The sequence below is a fragment of the Scylla paramamosain genome, chromosome 35 (genome assembly GCF_035594125.1).
Source record: "Scylla paramamosain isolate STU-SP2022 chromosome 35, ASM3559412v1, whole genome shotgun sequence".
Classification (NCBI taxonomy): Eukaryota; Metazoa; Arthropoda; class Malacostraca; order Decapoda; family Portunidae; genus Scylla; species Scylla paramamosain.
Window position 1 is genome coordinate 450001 of NC_087185.1, and position 23059 is coordinate 473059.

The 23059-nt window shown below is 44.5% G+C and overlaps 1 protein-coding gene across 7 annotated transcripts in view; it reads right to left on the minus strand.

The window, feature by feature from the left end:
* LOC135090480 (protein TANC2-like) overlaps positions 1–23059 on the minus strand; it is a 67031-nt gene that overhangs the window by 29971 nt on the left and 14001 nt on the right. For 3 of the 7 annotated variants that reach the window (XM_063987246.1, XM_063987244.1, XM_063987240.1), the window contains exon 1: positions 6348–6962. The exons of 1 other annotated variant lie outside the window; for it this stretch is intronic. In XM_063987246.1, coding sequence (XP_063843316.1) covers positions 6348–6450 — 103 coding nt within the window. In that variant the 5' untranslated portion in view covers positions 6451–6962. Of the gene's footprint in view, positions 1–6347; positions 6965–23059 lie in introns of those variants that run through there. 3 more of the 7 variants (XM_063987245.1, XM_063987243.1, XM_063987241.1) reach the window with 2 other exon arrangements.

The following is a 23059-nucleotide window of genomic DNA, read 5'->3' on the forward strand; positions in this document are numbered from 1 at the left end:
AGTATAAAAACATCTCTTATTTAACATTTTCTATACTTTCTATATTTCTTTCTTATTTTTTAGTCTGATTTTGAGAAACGGTAAGCGTACGATAGTTTTTCAGCGATGTACGACGCTGCCAGATGAGCAATGGAGGGAAAACACTCTCCCGGCTTGTGCTTTCCTCCCTTCCTCGCCATATTAGCACACGGGTCCTGTCTGCCCTGCTAGGTGGCTTGGCTTGCCTCCCCAGAACTGGCTTACCTCTCATCTTGGTCAGATCTTGGGAGGCTGTGGTTGTGGTTGTGGTCAGGTCAGGACAAGAAGTGACGGCAGTTTGACTAGGAGAGGAAATTGAGTGAGGAATAATGTGCTGTGTGAGGGAAGGAAGCAGGGAGGTAGAGCAAGACGCGGGAAAAAGAGATTGTCATGGTTATCTTGTTATCTATAGTTTGGTATCCATATCCTGCTACGAGTATTCATTTCCTGTTATACATTCCGTGTCATCTTACTTTGTCACCAGTACATTGTTACTTATGCCAGTTACCTATTGAAGCCCATTTAGACGGGGATCAGGTACAGACAGGCAAAGGAGGCAAACTACAGGTGATTCTGAGACAGGTGAGGACAGTGGACAGGTAAAATACAGACATCGGAAGCGACAGGTAAGAGAGAGAAGGTGCAAGATGATGACAGGAGACAGGTGAAATAGACAGGAATCACAAGGGAGACAAGATACAGGTAAGACTGAGACAGGTAAAGGCGGTGGACAGGTAAGAAACAGGTGGGAGGAAGCTAACACACGTGGGAGACGAGAAGAGACAGGGAGAGACGGGAGGAGAGAGGCTGATGTTTACGGTAAAGACAAACAGACAGGCTTTAGTTATTTTTTTAACCCATTTGGACGGAGACTGACAGAATGAGTGAGAGAAGACGAAGAGAAAAAACAGTATTCAAATTTTGGCCGAGACATTTGCATCGAGGAGTGAGTGAAGCGAGAATAAAACGCCAAGACATTGTTATATTACGGATCTGTTTGCTTGGTTTGTCTTCAATTTGTTCTGTTTGTTTTTGTTTAAGTCTGTGCTTGTTTTGTCCGAGGCCTGTTCTGTTATCTCTCTCTCTCTCTCTCTCTCTCTCTCTCTCTCTCTCTCTCTCTCTCTCTCTCTCTCTCTCTCTCTCTCTCTCTCTACAAAATTCTCTTCTCAAGCAATTTTCTGTCAATTTTTTCCTGATTATCTTCATTTTTATATCAGATAAGCCTCTCTCTCTCTCTCTCTCTCTCTCTCTCTCTCTCTCTCTCTCTCTCTCTCTACAAAAATTCTCTTCTCAAGCAATTTTCTGTCAATTTTTTCCTGATTATCTTCATTTTTATATCAGATAAGCCTCTCTCTCTCTCTCTCTCTCTCTCTCTCTCTACAAAATTCTCTTCTCAAGCAATTTCCTGTCAATTTTTTCCTGATTATCTTCATTTTTATATCAGATAAGCCTCTCTCTCTCTCTCTCTCTCTCTCTCTCTCTCTCTCTCTCTCTCTCTCTCTCTCTCTCTCTCTCATAATCGTAAACATTGGCCAAACATTCCTCTGTCAATAGCAGCGGCGAAAAACTGCACGTGTCCCTCCATTAGGTGCTATTAATCACCATTAGGTGCCCCAAGGAACGCTATCGCACACTATCGAGGCTGCAACACACGAGGGGCGGCTCCGGCCAACGCGGGGTTACAAACTTACAACCAACACTAACGCTCCCGCCCAAAAGTCAAGTCTGTCCTCACTAAGTCTTCCACTTCTCTGATCTGTTCACATACGAATAGTGGCAGTGTCTAGATCAGGACTTTATATTGTTAGTAGTAAGTCGATAGAGTTTTTGAATACATTAGGGAAATTGGTAGGTATGTTTATGATGACAATGACTGAACGACTTTTGGTTTTTAGTGTTGGGTCAATAGGGTGTCTTTGAATAAATTAAGGAAATAGGTAGGCATATTTTACACAGGGAATGCAATCTGACAAATTAATGTTTAGTAGATTAGAAGATTTCATGTCCTTAGTGATAAGTAAATAGGAAGTTTTCAAAGGATTAGTTAAGTTCATGCATAGGTGGGAATAGGCAAGCGTGTTTTATACAGGGACTGCCACGTGTACGCCTGATGGCTTCGTGCAGCTTCAGAGAAAACTTTACAGAAAAATCGAAGTGACTGCAAATATTTTACTTGATTCCTGACCAACCTGCACTGACCTCAGCAAGTAACGGCAGACAAGACCTGCCTGACGAAGGAGCAAGTTACTGGTTAAGCCCCCAAGTACACCCTGCCAGCACCTGCTACCTTACCTGACATCCTAACGTCCCTACTACCTCTATTACCTTGTCCCTACCTACCTGCCTAGTACCTACCTGTGCCCACGCCCACGCTCCCCCTACAGCGGTCACACCTGCTTGCCCACAGCGCCCACACACGCCCAGGTGAAGCCAGCGATAAATCAGGTACTGCAAGGCGTCTTTCTCTACTCTATCATTTGTAGCGAGGCTGACTGGGTGCCTCGCTTCCCTCGCTACCTGGCATGCCACGAAGGTGAGGCTGCAGTGCTCCCAGCCTCCGTGTGTTCCCCAGTGTGGTGTACCAGTGGTTATATGTAAATTGTGGCATAAGTTTACATGTATAATGAATTTCTGATGCCGTCACTCACTCACTCCCTCATACACTCAAGGTCTTAAACAAACAAACAGCAAACAGGAAATTCTCTCGAGTCTTGCTGGAAACGAGTCTTGCTTGGTAGGTACCTGACTCTCTCTCTCTCTCTCTCTCTCTCTCTCTCTCTCTCTCTCTCTCTCTCTCTCTCTCTCTCTCTCCCGACAGAGTAGCGGCTGCGGGAGGACAGGTGCGGAGGCGTTGGCCAAATTAATTCTGTCTGAGTCTCCCCTGATTACAGGCCTGCAGGTAATAAGGGTCCGGCCACAGATATTTGTTACACCGGCAAAAACACAAAGCCGCGAACTGCAGGACTCCACTAGGATGCTGCAGAGGCCAGGTATCCTACGCCCGAGTCCTTCTTTTGTTTCATGTGACTTTAGACAGGAAAAGTATAGGAGCACGATGTCTTAGGACCTCTGAAGGTGCTAAGACTACACTAGGATCTTTCATAGATGTGGTATCCTTCGCCTGAGTCCTTCCTCTGTTTCCTGTGATTTTTGATAGGAAAGCGTAAGTAGGATTAGGATATAGGTAAGAAGAGTGGGTGTTAGGATCTTTGAAGGAACAAGGACACGACTAGGATACTCGAGAATAGAGTATCTTTCCTCTTCTCTTTCCTCCTACGTCCTTCCTGACTCCGTGACTCAGGTAGGAATACTCAGGTGGGGAAGAGGAAACAGGTAAACAAATTAAGCTGGAAAATCCAGCAATCTTCACGTCCCTAATTATCACGTGTCTCTACCTGTCAATTTGCCAGCCGCCCTTTGCGTCCAGTGTGTGATACACGTGTGGGAAGGAGAACAGGAGGCACACCTGATCCCTGTCTGTCCTCCAGTCATTCCCACGGACACTGGTAATACAAGAACGAAGGTCAGGAATATAAGAACTCAACCGTGGATTTTGGAAAAAAAGGGCAAGAGGACAAGAAAATTTAAGATTCTTTCGCAGTGACATGACTTGTGAGAAACTGACTTATATTGAATCGTTTAAATACAAGCGTAATACAGGAACGGAGGTCAGGAATACTAGAACTTAAAACAAAAGGCAAGAAAACTCAAGATGCTTTCCCAGTGACATGACTTGTGAAAAAATTGACTAGCGCAGAATGGTTTAAAGACAAGCGTTGCGTAAGATGGGATGAGTGTGTCCGTGGCGACTAGCTGGCTGGCTGGCAGGCTGGCTTGGTGGCTGGCTGGCTGGCTGGCTAGGGAGCAGGTGCAGGGTGGAGTCCCCAAGGCAGGATAGCGTGGGAGGTAGAGGCACCGTCCCATTCCTCGCTTCCCTTTGACTTCCCTCATCCTCTACACGTCTTGTCTTTGCCTATTTCTCCATTCCTCCCCTGTCCCGTGTCCTTCTCTCCCAGTCCAGGTACAGTTCAGGCTCAGTTCTCCAGGTTCAAGGAGGTGAGGCTTATCAAGTGGGTTCCTGGTCTCGGCGCCTCAGGTGAGGGTTCGCCCGGCCAAACAAACACTACCACCACCAGCACCGCCTCGCCTTGATGCCGATATTTTTTTTTTTTTTTTTGTTAGTCCGGGCGAGGAAACCAGAATAGACGCTGACATCATCATACGCGTTATAAGACTAGCCCGGACCTATGACAGACCGTGTGTGTGTGTGTGTGTGTGTGTGTGTGTCTGTCTTCCTTCTCTTGGAAACAAAGGTTGAAGTGAAGGAAGTGCAGTGCAAATATACACATCAGGACTTGTATACCATTCACCAGATCGAGAATCAGATACACAGAATAATAGATAGATGGACAGATAGACAGACAATAGAAGACCAGAAGTGTAATACAAATATACACATCTAAACTTGTATACCATTCGCCAGATTGAAAGCCAGATAGAATAGACAGATGGAATGACAAAGAATGCTAAGTGTAAGACTGATGGCTTCTTACATCCTCTCTTATGTTTCTATATTCTTCGACCATTACATCCACTTACTATTCACTTCAAATACTGACCAGTGTGAATTCGGTAACAAGGACAAGTGAAAAAAAAAAAAAAAAAAAAAACATAATGATAAATTGAAATCCCAAGATGATACAAGTGACAAAGATAAGTAAAACATCCACTACAAAACCACTATACTATACTATACGTAAGTTAAGTCGATCGTCTAAATAACAAGAAGGGAAGCTGACTCTCTCCCTCTCTCTTCCTCTTCGTCTCTCAGCGGTGCGACACTTCCACACTGCCGGACACTCGTCACTACAAAAGCTTGTATGCTCCTTTTAAGGCCTTGCAAAACAGCGAGGTGTGTTTGAGGAGGCCCCGCCATGCTAACTCGACCCTTGTCCACCCCTGGCTACGGGTTATGGGCGTCTCCTGAGGTGAGAGGAGTCCCTAAAGCTGGCATCCCTCGCTGTTTCTTCCCAAAGTAATGTGGATACAAGTTGTACTGGGGAATGATAGGAAATTTTGTATCACTAGGAAGGAAAATACCGCAAAGTTTCTTCCCGGTAAGCTGTGAGTAATTACTGGGAAAATTGTGCCTCGTTAGAAAGTAAAATGCTCGTACGTTTCTTCCAAGTGCACTAAGAATAACTAGCGTGGACACAAATATTACTGGGAAAAGATGGCAAAATTTAGCTTGGTCAGGAAGTAAAACACTCTTAGGTATGAAAAAAGAAGGCGCCTTTACTGTACCAATGCGGAACTGCTCCTTACTCCTCTTACTTCTCCTCCTCCTCTCTTCCCTCTTCTCCCTTAAGTCCTTGCCCCGCCTCCACAGCACTCCACCACCCCCACTCCACTTCAAGCCCTCCACCACGGCCAACCTGCCCACCTCAACCGTCCCACGCAACGCTCCTCGCCTCCATCACCCATCCAATCCCTTAAAAAAAACAGGACCTGCATCCACCTGTATCCACTCCTGCATCCACTTCTTCCACACGCTATGGAGACAATCAAAGTCTAGTCAGCATAAAAGCCTCCAAAACATGTTCACTCCTAAAAATAGGACCTCTATCCACCTGCATCCACTCACATCCACCTGAATCAACTGCATCCGCCTCCTCCCGCCATGCACAAAGTCAGGACCTACTCAGCCTCCAGTCATCACAAAAGCACAATACTCAGCTTACTCCCTCGCGGTGACGTCAGGGCTGCGAGGACTGAGAGGGCCGTGGCCAAGGTAAGAGGCGGTGAAGTGCTGCCGCCAACGAGCAACAAAGCGCGACTCGGCCCAACACAGAGCTATCCAGCAACGCCAAACACGGCCAGCGCGAAGACTCAGCGAAAACACAAGCCGCTCAAATACTGACAAACACACACACACACACACACACACACACACACACACACACACACACACACACACACACACACACAAATACAAACACACAGAGCCTAACGTATGTGCTAACTGTGCTTTGTGTTATGAATGAGGAGAACTGTAGAGGAAGTCAAGGTAAACAAGACAAGAGAGGAACGTAAGAACACAAGAAGATAGAAGGGAGTGCTCATCTGTCTTCTGAAGGTTAGAACACAAGAAAAAAACACAAGAAAAGAGCATAAAAACGAAAGAAGAGGTAAAAAGGAATGGCCAGCCTATCTTCTCATTGTCAAAAACACAAGAACACGAGGAACGGGAGCCGCAAGAGACCAGATGACCAACACAAGGAGGGAAAACCATAACAGATGAACTACTCATAAAAGACACATCAACTTACCTTCCACTTCCTCCATTGTCTGAAAATTGTAGCACCTCCCCTGCACACTGAGGCGACACAAGTACGCGTCCTGCTCACCTGTGCCGGGCGCCTCTACCCCCATTCAGTACCAGGGAGAAGAGACACATGCACATACACTCACACTAACAGACACGTACCTGTCGTGTCTTCATTAATCTTTGGTATCTGAGACAAGTGCAAAATATATATAAAAAATAAAGTTCAGATCAGCGAAGCACTCTATACGTTTCAACACGGCACGATAAGAGATTCAACACCATTTAGAGCATTCCAACACCACTGCCACTCCACACACAAAGGATTCGATGGCACTTCAACAATTTCCAACACCACGTACATAGATCAGAGTCTGTAACAAGAACTAGCGTGGGACATTTCAACTCCACAGCCACTCCAGACTCAGAGACAGAGAATTCGATGCCACTTAAACAGCTTCCAACACTACACAGGAGGATCAAACTCAATAACAAAGACTAGCGGAGCGTATTTCACCACCACTGACAATCCAAACACAAATAATTCGACGCCACTTAAACAGAATCAAACACCACACAGGTGAATCTAACTCTTTAAGGAGACAAGCGCGCAGGTGAGCTCACGGGGACGTCAGGCGGGTGAATGAGCGGTGTGAGCGCGTCACGGGGGTAGTGCAGCGGCACCTTGCGTCACCTGAGCACAGCCGCCCCTGCAGGTGACGTGTCCCAAGGGTGAGGGTGCCCCGCTAACCAGGCACTCGCCCACCGCTGCCTCCGCACAGTGACATCATGTGATTCGTGTGTCTTACGTGTATGTTGCGTCAGAAATACGTTTCTTCGTGTGTTCTTGCACTGGGAATGTTTTTCGTTCGTAATTAAACTGGGAATACGTGTTTGTAATGATACGACTAATGGTGCTACTACCACTACTGCTGCTACTGCGACTAAAATTGTGTGTCTTACGTTTATATTGAGTCAGAAATAAGTCTTTTCCTTTGCAACTAGACTGCGAACACGTATGTTTCCAAAAATACATCAATACTAAACCTGTGTGTCTTACCTTCAGATTGCGTCAGATATTCGCTCTTTGTTCGCAATTACAGACATACATACGTTTTCAAAGATATCACCACCACCACCACCACTACTACTACGACTACTACTACTACTGCTACTACTACTACTGCTTCTACTACTATATAACGCCTAATGCTATAAGAAAAGACGGGAAAGGACAGCAACTAATGATTACCGGATGTGAACTTAAAAAAAAAAAGGAAAGAAAAAAAGATACGTAGAGGAGGAGAAGGAAAGGGGAAAAAAAGAGAAAGGAAGAAAAAATGAGAGGCAACACCCACACATACAAAAAAGCAAGTTAGCACAGGAAGAAATGAATATAAATAAGAGAGAGAGAGAGAGAGAGAGAGAGAGAGAGAGAGAGAGAGAGAGAGAGAGAGAGACCTACTAGATAAGAGAATGAAACACTTCCTTGTCTTCCCCCCTCATACCTACCTCCCTCTCACTCCCCCTCTCTCCCTCTAACTCTTACAAGCCGCAACGTGTAGTGCTATGAGGAGGCGGGGGGGGGGAACGCAGCTGGGGGTGAGAGAGAGGGAGAGGGAGAGGGAGTGGTGACGTGTGTGCGTGGGATGAAGGAGACAAGGAAAGGAAGAAAGAAAGGAAAGGAAGGAAGGAAGGAAGGAAGGAAGGAAGGAAGGAAGGAAGGAAGGAAGGAAGGAAGGAGAGGAGGATGTGATGAGGGAGAGAGAGAGAGAGGTGAGAGGAGGGAGGAGGTGAGGGTGTGGTCTGTGGTCTTTGGTATTCTGTGGCGGAGGAGGAGGAGGAGGAGGAGGAGGAGGAGGAGGAGGAGGAGGAGGAGGAGGAGGAGGAGGAGGAGGAGGAGGAGGAGGTGGAGGAGGAGGAGACGACGAGGAGAATTAAAAATCAGAAATGTCATTACCACCACCACCACCACCACCTCCACCAACAGCAATAACAACATCGCCTCCACCTTAACTGCCTTCCTTCATAACAAAGACTCCTTCAAATTTCAAACACCACGAGGAGAAGGAGGGAGTGGGGGAACTGAGGAAGAGGAAGAGGAAGGAGGGATGGAACACATACAAATACTTAGAATACACAGCAGATAGAGTTATAACAAAGGTATCTATCTAGTAAGAACACCTGCCCTTAATTAACAAAGTGAGGAAGCGAGAAGGTGAGAGGAGGAGAAGAGAGACAGTGAGAGGAGGAGAGGAGAGAGATGGAGGATGAGGAGAAGGAATAACGGAGAGAGAGAGAGAGAGAGAGAGAGAGAGAGAGAGAGAGAGAGAGAGAGAGAGAGAGAGAGAGAGAGAGGACAGGAGAGAGCCGTGGAGAGGAGTAAGAAGGAGGGAGTGCCAGAGTGAGAGGCACCAGACCGCCACCTCGGCACCTCCACTAACACCTCAAGGTCGTGGCAGACTGACTACTACTACTACTACTACTACCACTACTACTACTACTACTACTACTACTACTACTACTACTACCACTACTACTACTACTGTTTGTTTGAATTACTATCTTTATAACAGTAATAGATGCTCTTTGTTGCGTATATAACTTTAAGAACACAGAAGAGGGAGGAGGAGGAGGAGGAGGAGGAGGAGGAGGAAAAACTAATGCCACTTCAAGGAAAACAAGAAAAAAAAGAAAAAAAGTAATTCTTATTCAACATACACACACAAAAAGAAAAAAAAGAATATTAACAACAACAACAACAACAACAACAACAACAACAACAACAACAACAACAAGAGTGACGAGTAGTGTGACGTGTGACGCTGTATTGGTGATATGTAAGCAACTGTTCACACACACACACACACACACACACACACACACACACACACACACACACACCCAAACACACACACACCCACACCCGCCCACACCCTCACCAGTATCCACGTCACACTCACGCCCATACCCAGGCAGCCACGCCCACGCCCACGCCTAGTGACTCATGCAACTCTTCTTGTCCTCTCCTGTCCTCCTCCTCCTCCTTCTTCTCGTCATTCATTCTTCTTAACTTTCAAATCTTCTCCTTATTGAATTTTCATTATTTTGCTTCATTCTTGAGTTTATTGTTTATTCTATTTCCTTCCTTCCTTTCTTTACATTCGCAGGTATTTCCATTTTTCGTGTTTTCCTTATTGCTTTATTTATTTATCAAGATTTTTCCTCCTATTTTTCCTCCTTCTTATTAATATTTTCTTCATTTCTATTTTTTCTATAGTCTTTCTTATATTTCCGCGTTTTTGGTTCTTTAGACAAAATAAAGTATGAATTATGAGGATATTGACTTAGAGAGAGAGAGAGAGAGAGAGAGAGAGAGAGAGAGAGAGAGAGAGAGAGAGAGAGAGAGAGAGAGAGAGAGAGAGAGAGAAAAATATGCCATGGAATATAATACGTATGTGAATGTTATTTCCTTTTGGTAGTTCAGGTAAATTCTCTCTCTCTCTCTCTCTCTCTCTCTCTCTCTCTCTCTCTCTCTCTCTCTCTCTCTCTCTCTCTCTTATCATTGTTCCGTGTTCGATTTTTGTTGATTCTCTTCAATTATCAGAAGAACAGACGAGTCTCTCTCTCTCTCTCTCTCTCTCTCTCTCTCTCTCTCTCTCTCTCTCTCTCTCTCTCTCTCTCTCTCTCTCTCTCTCTCTCTCTCTCTCTCTCTCTCTCTCTCTCTCTCTCTCTCTCTCTCTCTCTCTCTCTCTCTCTCTCTCTCTGGGAAAACACAGCAGTTGGTATGAATTGGTTCTTAATCAATAGAGAGAAAAACCGGTTCTCTCTCTCTCTCTCTCTCTCTCTCTCTCTCTCTCTCTCTCTCTCTCTCTCTCTCTCTCTCTCTCTCTCTCTCTCTCTACACGCTTCCTCACTTAAACGAAATGTCCTCTTGTGTGTTTGTTTTTCCCCTCCATTCCCTCTCCCTTTCTCCATCTCCTCTTTCCCTCTCCCTCTCTCCATCTCCTCTTTCCCTCTCCCTCCCTCACATGCCACCTAACCTAACCCTTTTTCCCCTTATAGGAAACTACGACGCAAGGGGCGAGGGGAAACAGGGAAACAGAGGGAGGAGGGGCAAAACACAGCAATATATGACTCTCAGACTATTGGCTAAGCTGAGAAGGGAAGAGGAAAAGGGGAAGAGGAAGGGGAGAAGGGAAGAGGAAGAGGGGAAGAAGGGAAAAAGGGAAAGAAGGGATAGATGGAAGAGGGGAAGGAAAGAGGGAAAAAGAGGAAATGGGAAGGGAGAGAAAGAGGAAGTGGAGTAAAGGGGAAATAAATGAAAGGGAAAAGTAGAAGGAAAAGAGAGGAAGAGAGAAAAAGGAGAAACAGGAAGAGGAAAAAGGAAAAAAAAGTGATTCTGAAGTGAAATGTTTGGATGAGAGAGAGAGAGAGAGAGAGAGAGAGAGAGAGAGAGAGAGAGAGAGAGAGAGAGAGAGAGAGAGAGAGAGAGAGAGAGAGAATGTTAACGTTGATAGTTTAATAAGCGAGGCGTGTGTGGCAGGTGGTGGTGGTGGCAGTGGTGGTGGTGGTGGCGGCAGGGGACGGGAGGTGAGTGTATAAACGTCGGTGTTGTGCTGAGTGTTAAATGTTGATGAAAGAAAGGCTTGCAGGTTTACATACAAAGTGTAGTTGTTGTTTGGTGGTGGTGTGTACTGGTTTACTGTAGTGTACTGAGTGCGGGTGTTGTGTCTGTTGGTGTGTTGCTCAGAGAAGAAGGAAACAGACAAACATGAAAATAAGAAGAAGATTAAGAAAAGGGAAAACACAAGGCGATCATACAGAAAAGAGAGAGAAGGAAAACAGAATAAAAAAAAGAGGCAAAGGGCAAAAATAGCGATAGAAAGAGAAAAAAAGAAAAACAAACAAACAAACATGAACAGTATTAATAAAAAAAACAACAAAAATATATAAAAAGAAAACAAGTAAAAAAAATTAAATAAAAAGTACAGGACACGAAAGGACACACACACACACACACACACACACACACACACACACACACACACACACACAGCACATACAAAGCCAACACTGCAGCATCACACACTGCATGCACAAACAAAGGAGAGAGTAGACTGCACGCGCACACAAACGCACGCACATACATACATGCATGCACGCAGACTGACAGACAGACGGACAGACAGACAGGCGGACAGACAGGCATATAGATAAAGAGTGTCGTGAAAGTTCGCCAGTCAGTCAGTCTACCCTTGCGTGGCTGATGAGAAAAACAATGGCGGAGTGTGAGCCGTGAATATTGAATGAGTGAGTGAGTGTGAGGGTGGATGAGTGTGAATAAGTATGAATAAGTGTGAATAGACTATGAATAAGCCGTGGGGTCTATAGGTCTGAATAATTATAAGTTTAAGTGTGACTGAACCATGGATAAGAATGAATGAATAAATTTTGATAAGCTTGGGAGGAAAATAAGTGTCATATATTGTGGATATTCAATTATAATACATTACTCATATTTTTTCACTGAATATCCCAAAGCTACAGATGAACGAATGAATAAATAAGCAAAGAACCTAAAAAAAATTGAAAACGTCTCCATTGTCATACACTCACATTGATAATTTTACACTTCTCATTAGCTTTTCAAAACAGACGAGGAATGAATGAGAAATGATGAAGGGGGAAGGGGAGAGAAAATTGAGAATAGGGAAGGAGGAGGAAGAGGAGGAGGGGAGGGAGGAAAAAGAGACAAGGAGAACAATGAGGAGGAGGAGGAGGAGGAGGAGGAGGAGGAGGAGGAGGAGGAGGAGGAGGAGGAGGAGGAGGAGGAGGAGGAGGAACGTAAAGAAGACATGATAGGACAGTGATGAATAAAAAATACCAGAGAGAGAGAGAGAGAGAGAGAGAGAGAGAGAGAGAGAGAGAGAGAGAGAGAGAGAGAGAGAGAGGAGCTTCAGAACCGATACAAACAAGACTTAAAGGATGACTGGAGTACATTTAGAAAGACCATTTAACTTAAGGTCTTTCTGTATTGGCATTTCAAGTCCCCCTCATTCTCACGACGCCCTTGAGAAAATAACAATAATAATAAATAATAAAAATAATAATAATAAAAATTCATGTGATACTAAATTTTTATTCTATGTAAATTCGAAGGGAAAGTCTCATTTTTACACATCTACACACCCACACCTGCGGCCCACACCTGTCTGGGTTTTATATGGCATCTCACACTCACCTCTTCCCTCTCACCTGTCCTCTCTCTCTCTCTCTCTCTCTCTCTCTCTCTCTCTCTCTCTCTCTCTCTCTCTCTCTCTCTCTCTCTCACCTGCCCTTATGCCGGATCTGTTCTTGTTCTTATTCAGGTTGGGAGAAGTATTTCCTCTCTCTCTCTCTCTCTCTCTCTCTCTCTCTCTCTCTCTCTCTCTCTCTCTCTCTCTCTCTCTCTCTCTCTCTCTCTCTCTCCTTCCTCTTCTTTTCTTTCCTCCTCTACATTCTTTATCTCTTCTCCTCTCTTCCTCTTACTCTTTCTCCCTCCTCCTCCTCCTCTTTTCTTCCTCTCATCCTTCTTCTCCTTTCCTCTCTCTCTCTCTCTCTCTCTCTCTCTCTCTCTCTCTCTCTCTCTCTCTCTCTCTCTCTCTCTCTCTCTCTCTCTCCTTCCTCCCACATGCCCGTATCACCCTCCCAATCACCCTGAAGGGACACACTCTCACCCACGCTCCCACTCTCACTCCCTCTCTCCCTTCCTACCTCGGGGTTATGTGTCAGGCTGCTTCCTGTGAATGAATTGAAGGATACTTGATATTATCCTAACGTGGGACCCATTCCTCCTCCTCCTCCTTCTCCTCCTCCTCCTCCTCCTTATCTCTTTCTATTTTTTTAGATTTTTTGTTTTTTTATTCATTTTTTGTTGCTTTCTTTTCACTTATGTCCTTCTCTTCCTCCTGCTCCTCCTCCTCCTCCTTTTCCTTCTATCTCTTTCTTTTTTTGTACATCTTTCTTTGGTTTCTTTATCAATGATTATTTTTTATGTTATACTTTGTGTTTTTCTCCTTTACGTTCTTCTCTTCCTCCTTCTGTTTTCAAATATTTTCTTGGTTTGTTTTCATAATCCCTTTTTTTTTTTACTGTGTTATCTCTTCCGTTCATATCCTTCTCTTATTTCTCCTCCTCCTCCTTCTTCTCCTCTTCTTATCTCCAGACGTCCTGCTTGGTTCCTCTCCACGTCTCTCTGTTACTCCTCAACAAAATGACTTCATTAGCAATTTTTTCCTCATGCAATCTCTCATTTTTCCTCCTCTCAAAACATCCTCTTCCTACTTTTCCTCCTCCTCCTCCTATTTTTATCTTCCTCAGTTTCTCTTCGCATCATTTACTTTCAAACAAATGTATCTAGTCATTTTTTTCCTTATCCACCTCTTGTTCTTTTTTTTCCTTACGTGTCATTTTTCCTTCCTTCCTTCCTTCTTCTATTTTTACTTATTTTACTCAATTTCCCTTCATATAATTTCCTTGTAAACAAATGGATCTTTAGTAATTTTTCTTCCCTCGATCTACAGTTTCCATTCACACGTGTCAGTCATTTTCTTTCCCTCCCTCCTTCCTTCGTCTCGTGGCTAAGAAAGGAAGGAAGAAAAAAAGTGAAAAATGTGTTTCTTATTCTCTGCCCCAATGGAGAGAAGGAAGGAAGAAAGGGGAGGGGGACAGGAGACAGGAGGGAGGAACTGGAGACAGGAGGGAGGAAAGGGAGAGCGGGAAACAATACACAGGAGGCCTAACGCTCCTAATGTTACGCACCTTGTGATTAGCTTTAAAGGTCCTTTGTCCTCGAGCTCAGACCGAGACAGAGACAGAGAGGGAGAGAGAGAAGAATGGAGCGGGTGTACTAAAAATAATAAGTAATAATAAATGTGTAGCTTTGCAAATGTCCTCTCTGTTTGCCTGTTTGTGTAACTTCCTATTAATCTCGTGTCTGTCTAGCGATCTATTAATACGTCTGGCTATCATCATTCCTGTCTATTGGTCTATTTGTCTTTTTATCAGTCTCTAAGTCTCTCTGTCTCCTGTTTTTGTCTATCTACTTATCAATCTAACTGCCTATCTAACTATCTACACCATCCGATCAGCTTACGCAATGTTACCAATCACTATCAAAGCTTCTCTCTCCAACAGACATCACCCAATACCTCTCAGTCTTCCTCTCTCCCCATGAAACATTATCCATTGTATATCTGTGTTCCTCTGTCTCAAGCATCAGTCAACCAGTATATCTGTCTCAGTGTTCCTCTCTCTTTCTCTCTCTCTCTCCATCAAGCATTGCATTACTCAACCAGTGTATCTCAGTGTACCTCTTCTCTCTCTCTCTCTCTCTCTCTCTCTCTCTCTCTCTCTCTCTCTCTCTCTCTCTCTCTCTCTCTCTCTCTCCCCACTCAGTGTATATCATCGTTTCCCTCTCTGAAGTATCTGTGAGGGAGTGTTTCTATATCCAGCCATGCACTCAAGGCAGGCAAGGCTCATGCAGACCTCACATCTCAGCGTGAACCCAGCGTGCCAAGATATGCTGCCGCGACCTCCGGGGTAAAAATACACGCTGCCTCAAGGTGTTAAGTGTGATACTGACGATGCATTCACGCACTCACGAATAAACGAACTCACGATTTTAAGAACCCACGAACTTACTCACCCACGAACTTACTCACCCACGAACTCACAAAAAACTCACGCTCTCACTAACAAACAAATTCACGAACTCACTCACTCAATCACGTAGTATGTATGGGTGGATTACTAGTGGAGGAAGGTAAGGGTCGTGGGGAATGGAGAAGACAGGTGGATGATAAAGGAGAAAAGGTGAGAACAGGTGGAGGCCAGGTGGAAGAGGGATAGATTAATGACAGGTGAGTAGGAGGAAGAGTGGAGAGAAGGTATAGGGAGTGGATGGAGATAAAACTTGTAGAAGGAAAAAAAGGGAGAAGTGGAGAGAGATTAGAGGAAGAGAAGAGACAAATAAAGGAAAGAGAAGCGGGAAGGAGGTAAAGGAGAGTAGGAGGAGGAGATAAAGGGAAAGATAAAAGGAAGTAGAGGAAAAGGAAATATAAGATACATACAAGAATAAGAAGGGAAGGAAAAAAAGGAAAGAGAAACAGATTATGTTAGAAGCGAGTAGGAGGAAGAAAAAAAGAAAAAAAGGAGGAAAAGGAAGAAGAAAAGAAGAAAGGAAGGATAAACAAAGATGGAAAAAAAAGGAAAGAAACAGGAAGGAGAAAGAAAATGAGTGGGAAGAAGGGAAAGAGAGCAAGAAAACGAGAGATTAAGAGAAGTGAGGGAGAGACTGAGGTGTGGGCGGCCAGGGGAGTGGTTGAGGCATGGGCGGGATGCTGCATGGGCGGAGATGGGCGTGGGTGACCTTAGCAACACGCGAAGGGGCGGCAGCTGGCTAATGGGGTAATGGGGAGGGTGGGCGGAGAGAGAGAGAGAGAGAGAGAGAGAGAGAGAGAGAGAGAGAGAGAGAGAGAGAGAGAGAGAGAGAGAGAGAGAGAGAGAGAGAGAGAGAGAGCTTATGCGTAACGAAGGCCAACCATTGACACAAAAATAACTGAAAAGTAAGAAAGAAAGAAAAAGAGATAAAAGTGAACACAGAAATGGCGAAAAAGAAAGAAGGAAAGAAAAAGATGAAGAAAAGTTATCAAATAAAGAAGGCGAAAAAGTGAAAGGCAAAAAAAATATGACAAAAAAGAAGAAAAATAAGAAAAACCCAATAACTTACCTCCAAATCAAAGAAGAAGATACATAAATAAACAAATAAAATTAAATAAATACACACAGATCAATAAAAAAGCTTTGAGGAAGTGAAATAGAGTGAATGTGGTGAGTGTGTGGTGAGGACTGCAATGTTGTGGTGAGCGTGGCGGTGCTGTGGTGGCGCGGCGTGGTGGCAGAAGCAATCTAAGAGCCTGTCACGTGAGAGGAAGCGAGAGAGAGAGAGAGAGAGAGAGAGAGAGAGAGAGAGAGAGAGAGAGAGAGAGAGAGAGAGAGAGAGAGAGAGAGAGAGAGAGGGAGAGGAGGAGAATTACCTGTGTTACCTGAAGCTGTGAGAGGAACAGGAAAGAAAAGTAAAAATAGAGTAAAAAAAAGTGAGAATAAAGAGGTGAATATAAAAAGTTGGGGATGATATTTACTAAACGAGATAATTTTGGGTTGTTGTGGTGAATGAGTGAGGTTACAGTTTGTGTTCTTTCTTCTCACACTTTTTTCTTGACTTTTTTGTTTTGGTTTTGTTACGTGAATGTCTTGTTTGGTTTGTTTGTTTATTTCCTTGTTTTAAGATTCTGTGTTTTTGCTAAGAGAGAGAGAGAGAGAGAGAGAGAGAGAGAGAGAGAGAGAGAGAGAGAGAGAGAGAGAGAGAGAGAGAGAGAGAGAGAGAGAGAGAGAGAGAGAGATCAAACAAACCCTAAACACACAACCACTTTTCATATTCAGATACATAAATATACATAAAGATGCACACACACACACACACACACACACACACACACACACACACACACACGTACGTACTCACAGGAGCCGTCCCGTCACCTCTCCGTTAATTTACCTGAAAATGAAAGGAAAATAAGGTTAGTCCTCCCTCCCTCCCTCTCTCTCTCTCTCTCTCTCTCTCCCTCCCCAAATAAGGGTCTAAGTAATTTACCCTTAACGACCCATGTCAAGTTTTCAGGGGAAGAATTTGAGTCTTTTTTTTTTTTCCTCCCTTGTGTGTATTTTTTTTCTTTTTTTCTTTCTATGTGTCAGCCAATTTTCGTCAGCCATTCCTCCCTCCTCCTTTCTTCTGACGTGGCTGACGAAGGGGGTCTTCTTTATCTTTTTTTTTTTCTTAAATGTGAACTATTTATCCCATGGCAGGTCGTAACTAGTGGTCGTATTAGTGGTTGTAGTTATAATGGTAGTAGTGATGGTGATGGTGGTGGTGGTGGTTGTCGTAGTTATACGAGTACTAGTAGTAGCAGTAGTGAAAGCATTCGTACAAATAGTCGTAGTAGTCATAAAAATAGTCGTACTAGTTGCAGTAGTCGTAAAAGTAGTGGTACCAGTCGCAACAGTAGTAGTAGTAATCGTAAAAATAGTCATAGTATTCGTAATAGTCGTGTTAAAGTTATAGCAGTCATAGTAGACGTAGCAGTAGTGGCAGCAGGTGCAGTAGTCGTGGGTCGTGTTCCTGACCTGATGCAAGAGGTAATCGAGACAGTCACAGCTTCCTCCTTCAGCAGTGACCACAGGGGCGCCGGTCCTGTGGTCTGGGAGGGAGGGGGTAGGAAAGTGATACCCCTGTCTACCTTTGCCTGTATGGGAGGGAGGGAGGGAGGTAGGAAGGGTAGACGGGAAGGAAGGAAAGGTAAGGAGGGAAGGAAGGATGAAGTGAGAGATAGAAGGGAAGAAGAGAAGGAAGGTAAGGAAGGAAGTGAGGGAAGGATGGAAGGCGTTGGCTACTAAGGAAGGCGCCGCCACGCTGGACCCTCTGGCAGAAATAGCCCTGGGCGTTGCAAGGGAAGGCGTGGCAGAGCTCCTTCCCTCGAGACGTGCATGAGCAGATGAGGTGAGTGTGATTTTGAGTGTGAGATTGAGTGAGGTGGGTGAGGGTTGTGTAAATGTGAGGATGAGTGTGTTAGTGGGTGTCTGGTTGAGTGTATGAGTGTATGAGTGTGTTATTGGGTGTCTGGTTGAGTGTATGAGTGTATGAGTGTGTTATTGGGTGTCTGGTTGAGTGTATGAGTGTGTTATTGGGTGTCTGGTTGAGTGTATGAGTGTATGAGTGAGTGTTGTGTGAATAGTGTATAAGGATGAGTGTGTTTTGAGTGTGAGGTTAAGGTGTGTAAGTGTCATTTGTAGTGCACGGTTGTGCGTGTTACTTTAGGTACTTATAAGTGAAGTTAAGTGGAGTGTGACGCCGCCACTCCAAGGCCTCAGCTACTTATGACTGTGAAAAAAAGAAACAAAAACAAAACAAGACAAGAAGAGCAGCCGTGACAGGAGAGTAAACAAGTAAACAAGTCATAATAGCTCGTTTGGAGATGTTTTATTATTTTTCTTCTTATTTTTTCTCCCTGCAAACGTTCTTCCGGAAACGTTCTCAGAAAACATCAATATTTCGATAACTCCCACACACACAAAACCTCAAATCTTACCCGTGAGAAAAAAATCAAGACTTCACGAGTAAAAATACGTTTGGATAACACAAAACCCTTTATTTTCTAAGTCTGCTTCCTTTTCTCACTCTCACAATATCAATAATCCAATACCTTCTACACACAATTTTCACTAAACCATTAACGTCAGCAGAAAATCAAGACTAGACAAGAAAACTACATTCCCATAAGACTAAACCCTTTTTTTCCTAAGTATTTTTCCCTCTCCCTCTCGGCACACCAGTACTCAATACCTCCTACAGACAGAACTTTTCCAGACTTTCCTAACAGAGCGACAAGAATCAACACTCGAAAAGAAAAGTACAGCTGGATAAGGTACAAGTAACAACCCTTTCCCTAAGTATGCCTCATTTTTTTTACCCTCTCAGCACATCAATACACCAATAAGACACCCACCCACCCACCCACCCACCCACCCACACACACACACACACACACAACCCTACAAGCGACAAAACAATCACTCCATAAGCCAAACTTCCCACAGACACAACAGCTGAGGACGGCGGCGCTAAATGTGTCTTGAGTGTGCAAGGCGCCCCTGCAAGACACGCCGGGGTGGGCTGCTGGGAGGGCCGACCGCCGCACCTCCTCCACGCCAAAAATACCCCCCTCCCTCGTAGCAACAGGAATCCGTCTTCGGGTCCCGGTTTTTGTGGTGCGCTGAAGGGTGACCGAGACGCGACGGGGGGCGGCGGCCAGCTCGCGAGGAACAAGGAGGAGCAGCATCACCAGGAGGAGGAGGAGGAGGAGGAGGAGGAGGAGGAGGAGGAGGAGGAGGAGGAGGAGGAGGAGGAGGAGGAGGAGGAGGAAAAGGAGGAGGAGGAGGTAGTGGTGGTTGCGGAGAGAGGAGGAAGTAGGGGAGAAAAAGACTCGCAGACAGGAATGTTAATGTGAAATGAACGTGGATAAATGAAGGATTGGGGACGTAAGAGAGAGAGAGAGAGAGAGAGAGAGAGAGAGAGAGAGAGAGAGAGAGAGAGAGAGAGAGAGAGAGAGAGAGAGAGAAAGAGTAGAGAGAGAGAGTAAATATAGAATGCAAAAATGGTAGACGGTAGAAGGACAAATATTACTCTGCATACAAACCTGCTTTCATTCCTTATCTAGAGACACGTACGTACACACACACACACACACACACACACACACACACACACACACACACACACACACACACACCTGACACTCTCCCTTTCCCCTCCCCCCTTTAAATGCCACCCTTTATCTCACACCCCTCACTTTTTCCCCTCTCTTTCTCCCTCTCTCAGAAGGAACACAGGAGGGAGAGAGAGAGAGGAATGCTATAGTCGAAGAGGGGAGAGAAGAAAGAGAGGATGAATAGGAAGATGATGAGGTAGAAAAGGCAAGAGGAATAAGACGAAGGGAGTAAGAAGAAAAGAGAAAGCGGATGAAGAGGAGAGGAAAAGAAAGAAGAGGGGAGAGGAAAAGGAAAAGAAAGGAAGAGAAAGGAAGAGGAAAGAAAAAATGGGGAGAGAGAAGAGGAAAGAAGAGGAGACACACAGTAGATGAACCATAGAGGAGGAAGAAGTAGATGGAGGAGGAGGAGGAAGGAGGTAATGGCAACACGTAAGTAATCAAGGTAACGGGGACAGGTAACCACCATCACCACCGCCACCACTACCATCACCACCACCACCACCACCACCACCACCATCACGCTCTATATATGACCAAGTGACTATCTCCACGCCTGGCCTCGTTCACCCTTCAGCCTCAGCAAAACAAGACCTTTCCTAGAAGACCTAAGAATAAGCTGGCGTGTTTGGGAGTTTTAATGAATAGGAAGGAAAAAGATGAAGGTAACGATGGAAAATTTTGCTTCTACTGTAAAAGGGAAAGGAAAAAAATAATGAAGAAATGGAAAGGTTTGTACTATTAAATATGATGAAAATGAAAGGATTGAAAGTTTGTTTTATTTTCTATAATGGAAAAGGAAAAAAATGGGAATAATGATGGAAAAACTGTTTGCAAAAATATGAAGGTTTAATGGGTAATATTTCACAGCTGTATGTTTTATAGTGTCAATTTGATGGCAGTGAATAATTAAATGGTTCACGTGTTTTATGTTTTATTCTAAAGAGATTGGCTATTAAATTGTACCTGATTTATATGACAATTTCAGGTGTTTTTTTTTTTTTTAATTAAAGCTGTTTCCTCTTTTTTTTTTTGCTTTGTTTCTAAATGCAAGGCTAGAGTGAATGTTCTTTGCATTTTTTCAAGATTATACATGAATGCAAGTTTGTGTGCGTGTGTGTGTGTGTGTGTGTGTGTGTGTGTGTGTGTGTGTGTGTGTGTGTGTGTGTGTGTGTGTCCTGGAATGGTGATCCTTAAAGTTGCCAGCCACTCTACAACACCAACTTTCTCTCTCTCTCTCTCTCTCTCTCTCTCTCTCTCTCTCTCTCTCTCTCTCTCTCTCTCTCTCTCTCTCTCTCTCTCTCTCTCTCTCTAATTCCAGCTGTTTTATCTACTTTATATTTCTCTTTACGTATTGCTACCCTGCCCTTCCTCCTTCCTCTCCTCCTCCTCCTCTTCCTCTTCCTCCTCATCACTCGCCAGCAGACCCCCCATGGCACCTCCAAACTTGGCTCTAAGCGAGTTGGAGGGGGAGGGGGTGAGAGGGGAGCGGTATCCCCAACATAAACTCCCCAACTGGGTACAAGTTTTTCGTTTTCTTTCCTTTCCTTCTATCTCTCCTTCTTCCTTCCTTCTTTCTCTCCTTCGTTCTCTTCCTTATTCTTTTTCCTTTTTATTTTTTGCTATTTTATAGTTGTTATTCTTCTTCGTTATTAATTTTCTCTTCACAACATCTTCTTTTCTTTTCCTTCCTTCTCCTCCTCCTCCTCCTCCTCCTTTTACTTTTCTGCCTCTTCTTCTTCTTCTTCTTCCTCCTCTAACGTTTCTACCTCTTCTTACTTTTCAACCTGTTTCAACCGTTTCCTCTCACTTTTCTTCCTGGTTCCCCCCCACAACTCTCTCTCTCTCTCTCTCTCTCTCTCTCTCTCTCTCTCTCTCTCTCTCTCTCTCCCTCTCCCTCTCTCTCTCTCTCTCTCTCTCTCTCTCCTACGCAGTTCTGGTCTCGTCTGGTAACAAAGTATAAACATGTCCGCCACGTGTTTCATGCTTTTTCAGTCCATTGTTTATGTTTCACTATAACACACACACACACACACACACACACACACACACACACACACACACACACACACACACACACACACACACTCTTTCACCCTCCCTCCCTTCCCCCCTCTCTCTCTCTCTTTCCCAGGCAGGAAGTGAGGGAGGAAAAATGATCTAACAGGAAATAAATCTAAGAAATATTGTTGATAACTCTCTCTCTCTCTCTCTCTCTCTCTCTCTCTCTCTCTCTCTCTCTCTCTCTGCATGGGACCTTTTCTCGCACACGGCTTTTGAGTATATCATCTTTCAAAACACACACACACACACACACACACACACACACACACACACACACACACACACACAGGAGACAAAAGCTAACAAACAGTGAAATTCTAACCAATAACATTTAACCCTCACAAACACGCACGCACAAAAGAAAAGAAAAAGAAAGAAAAAAAAAAAAAAAGAGCAAGTCTACCATTAAAGAATCGCGAATCTCAACAGAAAACGTGACACGACCAAATTCCGCGGCGGGCGTCGGGCATCACGTGGCATTTAAGCGCCCTCATATCACACACGCGGGCTGAAGGGCGGTATTTTCATTACGAGTCCACGATATTACGTGACGCGCCTCTGTGTGACGCGCGCGACCACAAACCGCCATAGCGCACTGACCGTGAGCGGATTAAACGGATTAAACGGATTTACGACGGAATGCCACCCCACCTCTCTTTGAAATGGAAGCAGGAAGAGAGAGAGAGAGAGAGAGAGAGAGAGAGAGAGAGAGAGAGAGAGAGAGAGAGAGAGAGAGAGAGAGAGAGAGAGAGAGAACACGTGCAACATTCCAAGATATTCTCCCTTTTTCTTACTATGACGCAACTCCCTCTCATCTCCCTCCCCCTCCCCCTTCCCCCCTCCCCACGTGGCAAGAGGGAAGATTATAAATAAAAAGGCACGAACGACATGTCTGAGATGACGCAACGACGCCGGCGACGACCTGCTGGAGGGCGCCGCGACGACCCGCCACGACCTCCTCTCCCTTCCTCTGTGACGTCACTAGCCCGGCACGACGATTCATCTTCCGTCACTTCCGTCACCTTGTCTATTTTTATCTTGGAGCTCGTGACGGGAAAAAGTAATTCAAGTTGATATTTTTAAACTTTTTTTTTATTTCTAGTCTATTTTAAATTTTTTTCTTCGTTTTCCGTCCATTTTTACTAATTTCCTTTGTTTCCTGTTTATTTTTATGGTTGTTTCATCTTTATGTGTCTGTTTTTACGTTTTCTCTTTCACCTGTCTGTTTTCACACGAGGAATACTCCACAGAGCTAACACTAATAAAGCCTTCCATATTGTACGCCTTT